Below are 12495 nucleotides of genomic sequence, written 5' to 3'. Positions count from 1 at the left end.
TAATTACTATGTTTGCACTAAATCCATTTTACCTAAAAAATATTTATATGTAATATTACATGCATTTTTTACTGTAAGATGTATTTTTTGGTTAAGGTTAACTTTATTTTCTATGTTCTAGATTTTAATCATGAATTTGTAAAATCATATTTTTCTGCAAGATCTTGTTTTGTAATATGTTTAATTATATTTTGAAAAAGAAAATAATTTAATTGATGGAATTTTAAAGTAGAAATAATGATATTTACTATATAAAAAATTGTAACAATATTATATTGCAAGTAAATTTATTTATTTTATTATAGTTCTTTGTAAATATTGTAAAAAAAATATAATAGTTTGCCTCTGTAAGATCTTGTATGATAGATTATATTTACGAAGAGCTTATTTTAGAAATAGAAACAATTATAATGGATTTTTTAAATATAAACATTAACAATATTTGTAAACTATTAAAAAAGCGATAAAAAAATGTTTTTGATATCATTATTATAATATAAACTATTTTAGCTCTATTGATAGTTTTGCCTTTGTAAAATATATGCTAAGTTATTGTTAATTTAATCTTTCAAATGCTTACTTCTGAGCTTTAGATTTTAATTATGTATTTTTTTTAAATATTACTCAAAATTGTTAAAAAAAGTTTGCTTCTGTAAAGTAGTAGTATATAGCATTTTATAAAATCTTAAGTTTGAGCTCATAACTATGATAATGGATTTTTAAAGTTTTTTGAAAACATTTGTTTATTAAAAGTGCTACAATTTTTTTTTAACTTAATATTAAATAACATAAGTTAGAGTTTTTTCTTAATTAGCTCTGGATTTTAATTGAAAAAAAAAGTTATTTGTAAAAATTGTAAATAATAAAATATTATTTTCTGTAAGATCTAGTTTTTAGTTATGGGCAATATTTTTTTAAGAGCTTAGTTTTGAGCTTAAAATTATGATAATAAATTTTTGGAGTAAAACAATGATGTTTTCTTAATTAATAACGCTACAAAATAATAATTGTTGCTTTACCATATTTATTTCTTTTAATTACATATTTATGAAGTTCTTTGTAAAATTCGTAAAAAAATATTTTTTCCATATTTAAACTAATCTTTAGGTATAGTAATTTATATTTCAGAAAAGCTTAGATTTGGGCATATAACTATAAAGATAAATTTAAAAAATATAAATATTACATTTTTTTATAAAAAGCTAAAAAAAATACCTGTTTTTTTTATCGTAATATTAAATATTCACTTTTGCAGTTATATTATTGATTTTTTCTATGAAGATGTTTGTTGTAGTTGTGGTTAATTTTATTTTTGGCAAGTTTATTGGCTCTAGATTTAACATTTTAATTTAAAAATAATATTATTTAAAAAAAAAAATATGAAAAATAAAATAAATTTTCTTTGTATATATATTTTCAGCGATATTTTTTACCATTGGATTACAATTATGATTTTTATTTGTACTGTAAAATCTGTAAATGTAAAAATTTGCTTTAAAAATGTCTAAACTTTTTTGTGGTACTTTTTAAACAAGTAACAAGTTAAACTATTTCAATGTAAAGTTCTGATTTAAAAATCGCAACACTATAACAAAAATTTTATTTCAAATATACTTTAACGAAAATATTATTACCAGGCAATAAATATGCTTTTTAATAGCTTACCAATAAATGTTATTTTAAAAACAGGTACCTATGTGGAGTAGAACGGCACAGGATGCACAGATATGTCGCGTTTCGCTACCTTTTTGCATGCCATCAAGCAATCCGTTTATACAAAAATGTGTGACGTTCATAGATTTTAATTTATTTAATATTCTCATAGTACATGTGTACCTTAACATATGTTATGAATATTAATTTGACTGTATCGCGCGGAATATACAAAAACTGTACGGAACTGTAATTTTATATATGAAACAAACCAAAAAATAAAAGCAGACCCTGGCTTAAACCACAATTAATAATTTACATATATATTTTGTCAATTATATTTTTAATCATATAAAATAAATCTAATCTAATTTGTAGATTCGGCAAAATCTTTTTGGCACCTTTGCACTTATTTTCACATATGAATTATTGATGACTGTATTTATTATCTATTAAACACTCACATTTGCATATGAAGTAGTACACATAAATACTGGTACAAGTGCACATATCTTTATCGTTTCGTATATATACATATACAAATACATGTACTGTGAATCTGTATATATTGTTAACTATGTATATGATTATTGTAAAAATGTGTGTATTTAATGTGTTGCCATGCACAAAAATGTATACAATTGATTGCGTTCTGTCGGTTTCCAATTTATCGTATACGTTAAACGCATTCGGTGAATAATTAAATACCGAATATGTTTCACCTGAATCGATTTGGTGAAAGCCTTAATGTCGAATCAATTTGCGGGTGCGGTTTTAGGGGTGGAGAATAGTGTTCTCGATTGAACGTTATTAAACACGCGCGTGCGAAATGATATAAGGCATACATTGTGACGACCGATCGATTTCGTTGCACTCTATAAAATGGCATATAATTTATTCATAATCGGCGAAGGCAACTATCATAAAAACGCGATGAAACGAATAATTATAGTTGTTAAATGTCGGTCATATAGGGGTTAGCATTTGTTTTGAAGCGACGAAGGTTGCAATTACATTATAGTTGCCAAGGAATAAAATCTCAATATAGAATTTGCTTGCTAACAATGTAACATTCTGTATTGAAAATTGTTGTAAGCGAATATGTATGTATATAATATTAGAAACAATGCTTTGAATATTGTAAAATATATTGAAAATATATAGTAAATTAAAACGAGGTTTAGACCTATGAATTATTTTTATCTGCTAAACCCAATATATCATTTTAGATAGATAAGAGAACAATTATCTTATAAGCTAACTTTTGTTATATTAAATTCATGGTAAGACAAATTCATTGAATCATGTGATATATATATCTCGTTGTGACATGACAGACGTTATGTCTTCACTACACTCTCTGGAAGTTGGCCAAGGTTGTCCAAGTACGGAGAATATAGTGGGATACTTCGGTCGAGATCGGTACTGCCCGCTCTAAAATCTCTAGGAATCTATCCGAGGTTACCGAGAACGAGAGGTAATGTGGGGGTAATTCAGTTGACTTGGCCAGTATCGAGCGCTTCCGAACATTGTCGGCATTATTTTCCGAGTCAAAGGGACCGAAGTCGGAGCTGTTCTTTCGAGCGCGAGCGGTGAGATACTTCCCCTTTCGCTCTCTTTCTCGTGTTAAGTGACGAGAGTGAGAGAGATAATGATATCGTGTTTCGCAAACTGAGATAGAACAAGTAACTAGGTTCAATTTCTCGGTTAACACGCATGTCGAGCGCTGCATCGTGGTCATGTGATCAAGTTATAATACTACATGCTTATCAGGGACTTCAACAGACTCTTACTGACATCTTTGAATATTTTAGGGCACCAAAAATAATTAATTATATTTTTGATAGTATATTCTTTTAACAGATATCGTTATTATATTTTTTTCATATATAATTAAATAATTAAAAAATAATTAGTGGTACTTGATTTTGTTAAAAAAATCGTTTCGAATATCCTCGTGTATTTTCATAGATCGGTTTATATAAATGTCACACCATAACGAATTCTTATTTAGAATCGATTGCGACAAATTCTAGGATAGTCACAGATGTGGTGTTCGTATTCTGAAGTATCATTTTTATGCTTTATGGCATTTTGCAAAAGCCGACAAAGATTTTGGGTAGATTGAATATTTACGACCGAAAAGTTTTCACTTATATTGTATTGGTGAGTGCCCACACAAACTTTTATAATTATCAGTAGCGTAATTTTAATAATATGACAATTTAAAAATTGCGATTATTTAGCACATTTTTCGATCGCGCGCAAATATGCGTGCTGTACGTGACAGAAGCCGCCGTCCGGACGGCATGTTATGCGATTTAATATTGATATATATTTTTATAATCATTGCTTAGTTTAAATAGTAAAAATGCCCATTTACAATTGGAATTTAGTACATATTATATCGTTTTTTCACTGGTCGTGGTATAATATTGTTATTATTCATTACTCGGTTGTTCCTATTACAATTCCTTAACAACCTTTCTCAATATGACAAAGGACTTATTCGCATGTCACGTGAGATTCAGACCGGAAAGAGCGCTTGACGCACCAATATCCGGCCCAGATGTTTCAAAATTGGGGTCGACTAATTTTTTGGTTGCTTTGACAACTTAGGCAGGTCATAATCGCCAAGAAGCCTGTCATGATGTATTAAGCACAAACAATGGCGTATTTATTTATTTTATTAATTTATTTAGCTAATATAGCTAATTGATCATACACTTGACATCTTTAATCAAAACATATTACGAAAAATACTTTAATAATATAATTTACAACATACTGACTGAAAAGTCTTAACGAAAAAAATCTTTTTGTGTGGTCCATTAAAAAAATAATTAGGTCTTCTATCATAAGGGTCTTTGTAACAAGCTTATAATTGTGGTTAAATTTAATTCAACTTTCATACTTTTACCTTGACACTTAAAATGATTAAATGTCCCTTTTTATTTAACTTTTTATATCCCAGGACTTATCAAACACTCCCCAGTATATTTTTAAATTATGGCAAACGTCAAAGAGAGCCGTGATGCGACTTCGCATACTGGGCTTAAAATCGCTTCAAAATGTATTATTCGCGTTTGGGCTTTCGTGAAAAATGTGTTAATCTTTAACGGAACATCCCCAGGCATAATTTTATGCGAAATATTTACGCTTTTGTGGTAGTGGGCTATTTTTTCCCTCTCACAAAAACGCCTGTTTACAACCCGAGCGTAGAGATAAGCCTTCAAGGGATGAAGAATTAAAGAACGAACGAGAGGGAGACTGTGGAATAATATGTTTTTCCGGTTCATCGAGGTCGAAATCAATTTATTCCCAAAGATGTCATGTGAAAGTCGAATAAAAAATCGCGGACCGCGCCCATAGTTTTGGTACGAAATAAAATATTTTTACAGACGTATAGAATGTGTTTATAGAGTGTTTTATACGACCCAATTCTAGTAACGTGCTCGTTGTGCTAGTGAGTGTAAAAAATGGTTAGGTTTCGCTCGATTAGATAGAATTAATGAGACAACTAGTTCGAACGAGGATTTAAAAATTAAATTGCATGTATATAAATTACGTTTTATGTATTTAATTTTATTGTACAAATATACTTCAGGTGTCACTATCAAAACATATCACAAATAATTACACTTACATAACAGCTGAACAAGCACACAAGATCAAATCTCTTATAAAGACTTACCAACCTCCAATTGACAATTATACATTAATATCAGTGGAAGAAAAAAAAAGTGAATTTCTTATTACAAAACCCGATACCTTGGAAATATGAAAATACTGTTATTCCCTGATGATATTTGAAATTAAAACCATATTTGGACATACCAAAATATTTAGGAATTTATTGGAAAAGTTTTTAAAAAATATTTAAATTGATCATAAAAAATGATTACATTAAAAGATCTATTCTAAAACTTGAAACTTGTACAAGATTTAAAATTAGTAGAAATAGTCTTTGATGTTGAACGTTCGTTCAGGCCGTTAAATCGCATTAAATACATGTGAGAAATTGGATTACCAATCCAGAAAGTGTATAAAATAAATCAAATTAAAAATTAAAATTATATTTAAAAAATTGTAGAATTTACAAATTTAAAAGAGGACCATATATAAACTTGTTTTAGAAACAATATTTTTATTAGCTTACAAATAATAATAATAATAAGCTATTATGCTAATCTCTCTTAGTAAATTGATTAGTGTTTTTATAAATCGATATATTATTCTATAGTTTCGGGTCTCTGGGTATCTGGACAGTAAGCGGATCTCTTGGTGCAGAGGTATTAAATTAGGTTAACAATATTTACTTGGCGCATCATACCAATTTATTGTCATATTATTTAAGATTATAAAAAGATTCGTATTTATTATTTGCATCAAATATTGGCATAATCCATCTTCTTTTAAGTGGTTAGATCTACTATTACTGTCACAGTAATAATAACACGGTTAATATCAAATTCATCGTCACTTCCTTAAACATCCATTATTATTCGTAATTGTATGGATAATTTGTAAAAATAAATCAATATATGTATTTATAAATAATTAAATAAAGACTAATATTATTATTTGAGTTGTCGATAGTTGTCAATCGCTCTTTTTTTCTAATCGTTTTTATTTCATAACAGACACACAATATTAACTAACAATTATGCACAATTAGAGCATATAATCCCATATCATCAAAATATAGATACTCTTTGAAGGAAAAAATGAGTAACACCGTAAAAGTGTCAAATATCGGTCTTAACAGCACAAGTATACGACCATGTTCCGATGAAAAATTTTACAATAAACTTACACTCGTAAATTCAACATTATCGAGTTACTTGCATAAGTTAAAAATGTAATATTACTAAAATGTGTTTACCACAAGTTTTTTTACCATTAATAAATTTAAAATGGCAAAATTAGCTTCAACAAATGCATTTCAAGTTTTGTCGTTTGTCGACGTAAGAGTGTAACGCTTGGACTTACGAACACAAACGGTTAACTATATTCGAAAGACAGAAAATTACAGACATTACCTTGTCGGACGAGTAGCGGGGGCGCGGGGCGTCGCCGTCGGTTATGGACCCCGGCTCCGCGCCGCTGCAACGGCCTTGCATAGGCCCAACTATAGCTATAAACACTGCACTAAACACTAATTTCAATTATACACTGATTAATTCTAACACATACACTTAATTACACCATCACTTTATAATTAAAAACATCGAAAGGGATATTATTATAAACGAAAACACTTATTCGACAAAAATGTAACGAAACAGTTTACGCGACGAATGACGCATAACTACTGATTTTTTTTAAATATTTCGAGATGCATAAACAAGTGCAAACGAGTTCAAGGTTATGCTTCGTGTTATGTTCATATAAACCATAACGATTAAAATGTCGTGCATCTCAGATTACAAAAATAAATATTATTTTTCAAAGGTTGACAATTTGGCTATTCTTAAAATATTTATCTTTAATTCTAATTATTTTAATGCAAGTTGTTATATTTATTTTATTATTTTAATAATGTTGACCTTCTATAAGTATAATGTCGATGATTTCAACTTTATTTATATGAAAAATATTATTTAAATCTAATTTATATGTGCCAAATTTACGACAAAATTAGTATTGCGGTAAAATTAATATTTAATGTGCCAGAGCGTAATGACGATTAAAACGATTAGCCAATACAAACATTATTATTTATTAATTACTATGTACATACGAAAGTATGGCTCCCCGTCCCCATACATACGATATACATATATTTTGTACTAAAATGAAACGCTGATTTTGAATTTATCATTAAATTTGTTCTATAATGTTTCATTGAATTGACAAATAATTAACGACTCGACTTGCAATGAACGCGTACAGTTATAGGGCAGGCCCGCCAGACTTTTTTTTCATTTATTTTAGACAACAACACTTTTTCGTGAATGTTGGCCGATCACGAATATTATATAATATATTTTTGGTAATTAATCGATTAATGTTTTATATTTAAAGCTGTAAGAAAAATCATATATTATTAAGCCCACACATATGATACATGTTTGTATATCGAAAATTTCCATACCTATGGTCAGAAATGAGCCAAGACCAGCATCGCGGTTGGTTTTTGGGTTCCTTAATTTTAATAAATTTTTGGAACTTTTAAATGGTATATTTTATATTCGTTACTACAGGAACATGCCACGAAACCTAAAATTTGATCATCCCAGAATAATATAGGTTTTTACATGTACAAGGTGTCTATGATGAAACAAATCTATTTTATATACTGAATTTACCCATTTTAAACACTTTCATTGTTCATATAAAATACCACGACTGACTTACAACTATCTATAAGGATTAATCTTCTTAATAGATAACAATTTAATCCATGACAGTTTTTCAATGTGCGTACCTACAAATTTTGTTGATTACAAAATTACACAATATTGTCATATTGTGTAATTTTGTAAGCAACAAAACAGTTCCTGTAAAATTCTATTGGTATTTTTTGAAATATTATATTAAACAGATATTCAACCTGGAGAGTGATTCCAAAACTGCTATCATGTTTTTGAGTCAAATAAGTATATAAATAAGCAAAAAAAGTAAGAAAGTGATATTTTACACTTTCCTTAACAAATTAAATTTAAAAAGTAAAAATTAATTGCACATATAATTTCATATGGTCACTCTATTATTTTTTCTCACCAATACTGTGACGATGAGCGTTCATATCTTGGACGGACTGTAACTCTTTTTTTGATAATTATACAATATGATTAAAATGAATTTGGCAAAACTAATGTTTTAACCATTTGCAATTACATTTATTTTTAGATGATTTTATTTATCTTACACTTTGCGCTTAAAATTTATGTTGCGATTGTTTTCGCCATTCACGAAAAAGTGTAGTTGTCTAAAATAAATGAAAAAAAAGTCTGGCGGGCCTGCCCTATAACTGTACGCATTCATTGCAAGTCGAGTCGTTAATTATTTGTCAATTCAATGAAACATTATAGAACAAATTTAATGATAAATTCAAAATCAGCGTTTCATTTTAGTACAAAATATATATATATCGTATATATGGGGACGGGGAGCCTATCTTTCGTATGTACATAGTAATTATTAAATAATAATGTTTGTATTGGCTAATCATTTTAATCGTCATTACGCTCTGGCACGTTAAATACTAATTTTGTCGTAAATTTGGCACATATAAATTAGATTTAAATAATATTTTTCGTATAAATAAAGTTGAAATCATCGACATTATACTTTTAGAAGGTCAACATTATTAAAATAATAAAATAAATATAACAAGTTGCCTTAAAATAATTGGAATTGGAGATAAATATTTTAAGAATAGCCAAATTGTCAACCTTTGATAAATAATATTTATTTTTGTAATCTGAGATGCACGACATTTGAATCGTTATGGTTTATATGAACATAACACGAAGCATAACCTTGAACTCGTTTGCACTTGTTTATGCATCTCGTAATATTTAAAAAAAATCAGTAGCTATGTGTCAACCGTCGCGTAAACTGTTTCGTTACATTTTTGTCGAATAAGTGTTTTCGTTTATAATAATATCCCTTTCGATGTTTTTAATTATAAAGTAATGGTGTAATTAAGTGTATGTGTTAGAATTAAGCAGTGTATAATTGAAATTAGTGTTTACTTGGGCCTATGCAAGGCCGTTGCAGCGGCGCGGGCGCGGAGTCGGTGTCCATAACCGACGCCGACGCCCCGCGCCCCCGCGGCACCGCGCCCCCGCTACTCGTCCGACAAGGTAATGTCTTTCGAATATAGTTAACCCTTTGTGCTCGTAAGTCCGAGCGTTACACTCTTACGTCGACAAAACTTGAAATGCATTTGTTGAAGCTAATTTTGCCATTTTAAATTTAATAATGGTAAAAAAAGTTGTGGTAAACACATTTTAGTAATATTCAATTTTTAACTTATGCAAATAAGTCAATAATGTTAAATTTACGAGTGTAAGTTTATTGTAAAATATTTCATCGGACATGGTCGTACACTTGTGGTGTTAAGACCAATACTTGACAGTTGTACGGTGTTAAACTGTTTTTTTCCTTCAAAGGGTATCTATATGTTTATGATATGGGATGAAACGGGATTATATGCTCTAATTGTGAATAATTGTTAGTTAATATTGTGTGTCTGTTATGAAATAAAAACGATTAGAAAAAAAGAGCGAGATGCAAGCAGAGCTCGCTATATCGCTCGCACTATTCAAATCAGCGATTGACAACTATCGACAACTCAAATAATAATATTAGTCTCTATTTAATTATTTATAAATACATATGTTATTATTACTGTGACAGTAATAGTAGATATAACCACTTAAAAGAAGATGGATTATGCCAATATTTTATGCAAATAATAAATACGAATCTTTTTATAATCTTAAATATTATGACAATAAATTGGTATGGTGCACCAAGTAAATATTGTTAACCTAATATAATACCTCTGCACCAAGAGATCAGTTTACTGTCCAGATACCCGGAGAACCGAAACTATAGAATAATATATATCGATTTATAAAAACACTAATCAATTTACTAAGAGAGATTAGCATAATAGTTTATTATTTTTATTTGTAAGCTAATAAAAATATTGTTTCTAAAACAAGTTTTTATATGTATGTTCCCCTTTACAATTGTAAATCCTATGATTTCTTAATATAATTTTCATTTTAATTTTTAATTTAATTTATTTTACACACTTTCTGGATTGATAGTGCAGCAAGGGCATTCAGTACATTATAGGAAATCAAATTGTATTTATTTTACACTTTGCGCTTAAAATTTATTTTTTATTAGTTTTCGAAAAATTCACGAAAAAGTATAGTTGTCTAAAATAAAAAAGTATAGCTGTCTGACGAGCCATATACCTGCCCTATAACTGTACGCATTTATTGCAAGTCGAGTCGATAATTATTTGTCAATTTAATGAAACATTACAGAACAAATCTAATGAATAATTCAAAATCAGCGTTTCATTTTAATAAAAATATATGTATTATATATTGTACGTATGGGGATGGGGAGCCATACTTTCGTATGTACGTAATAATTAATAAATAATAATGTTTTCATTGACTAATCATTTTAATAGTCATTACGCTCTGGCACATAAAATACTAAAATATTCATTACTTGATTTTCTCGAAATAATTTTACGCTCTTATGACGCGCTCTTTTTTGACAAGCGTTTTTATGATGCAGCGCTTATAAAGCAGCGCTCTTTTGACGCACGCTTATTTGTCCGCGCTCATTTGTGACGTTGCCTTAAATAGCTTAAGTGACTTTATCTTGTACTTTGTTTCCTGCTCTTTGGAGTTAGTAAGTGTCAAGCTTTGTATATGTTCTTTCCCAGAATCTTGAATAAATAAAAAAAATACTTTAGCAAATTTGACTACATTTTCAAAGTCCTGTCTCTTTATGCTTTATTCTTTTTGATGAAACGTAATTAAGTATCTCGGGTGGCTCTCTGTAAACGTAACCGTTGCTTCTAGGTGGCTTCAAAAATACTAATTAAAATAAACGATTTGTTGCAAAGAGCAATGTATATTGCTTTGACGATAGTATAATAGTATATTAAGTACTTACTGATAATAAATGCATATGAAAGTGTTTATTACGATGAATATTTTTTATGCTTTTTAAAAGTCTATGAAAATCATTGTTGACGCCTTTAAATTTTTTTTAATAACTCTCAAAGGTTTGTTTGTTTAGCTCCTTTATTAAATTGATGCTTTTAATCTAGATATTCAGTAATTACTACTAACGTTTTATTTTCTATCTTTATTACAAATATCTCATATTTTTTATATAAAATGACTATTAACAAAATCAATCCAGCTGTTTATTCTTGCACAAAAAAAAACAGAACGTTTTTTTATTTTTATTTTATATATCACCGCAGTCATTTTAAACACACACGACAATCACAACATCAGTTATACTTAAAGTAAGCCCGCAAAAAAAGGCCATGTTTTTTATTTAATGTTTATATTTGCTACAGTAAATGTATATTTTTTAGTAATTTAAATAAATATAATTTTATTTACTAGGCCATTAAACATGGATCAAGCAATTAATTAACGATTTTACTGATCAATATTAGTAAAACTACATACACGTACGTTTGAAACATTTTTGCCATAACATGTGTTTTGTCGCCCTATTGCCATTAAGACTAAATATGACAGTTGCGAAACGTCCGTTCGCTGTTCAAACCCAAACCAAACCTTAACGAATTATTAAAACCCAAATTGCCTTGATGATGCAAAAACTATGGTATTTTAAAACTTTTTTTTAGGTTAAATCGTTTTGGTTAAGGTTTAAGCATGTTCGCCTCAATTGTATTATTCATATAATAATTTGAAAAAATAATAAGAAAAAAAATATACAAAATGAATACTTTTGAAATATTTTAATCGAAACAATTTTTTTAAGATACACAAAAAAGCGTTAAATGCCATCATATAATTTCACTCTATCTGAAATTATATTTTCACTAGTAGAAATATATATCTACCGATAAAAATGTATTTCGATATGATTTCACTAAAATGCCACTATAAATATGTTTTTACTAGTGGTAATTCAGATATACATCATATTAAAAATATTAGTTAAACAAAAATTCGCTCTTACAGTGCAAAAACATTTAAAAAATATATTGTTAGTTTTCTTGATTGTATTTTATGATTTAATATTTTACATGTATCTAACCTATAAAATATTAAAAGCACAATTTATTTATATTTAAATTGTATATAAATTACA

General features: G+C 28.3%; 2 protein-coding genes across 4 annotated transcripts in view; one reads left to right on the top strand and one right to left on the bottom strand.

Annotated features, from left to right (window-relative positions):
* Positions 1–7052, bottom strand: part of LOC148231586 (cationic amino acid transporter 4) — a 148045-nt gene extending 140993 nt beyond the window's left edge. The window contains exon 1 of the mRNA XM_088192010.1: positions 6696–7052. Coding sequence (XP_088048136.1) covers positions 6696–6776 — 81 coding nt within the window. The 5' untranslated portion in view covers positions 6777–7052. The remainder of the gene's footprint in view (positions 1–6695) is intronic.
* LOC148231584 (neo-calmodulin-like) overlaps positions 1–12495 on the top strand; it is a 194358-nt gene that overhangs the window by 126513 nt on the left and 55350 nt on the right. The window lies entirely within an intron of this gene.

This window comes from Plectrocnemia conspersa, unplaced genomic scaffold, assembly GCF_051122295.1.
Source record: "Plectrocnemia conspersa isolate PC_06_02 unplaced genomic scaffold, ASM5112229v1 ptg000009l, whole genome shotgun sequence".
NCBI classification, from domain to species: domain Eukaryota; kingdom Metazoa; phylum Arthropoda; class Insecta; order Trichoptera; family Polycentropodidae; genus Plectrocnemia; species Plectrocnemia conspersa.
This window is presented reverse-complemented; position numbering and strand designations above follow the sequence as displayed.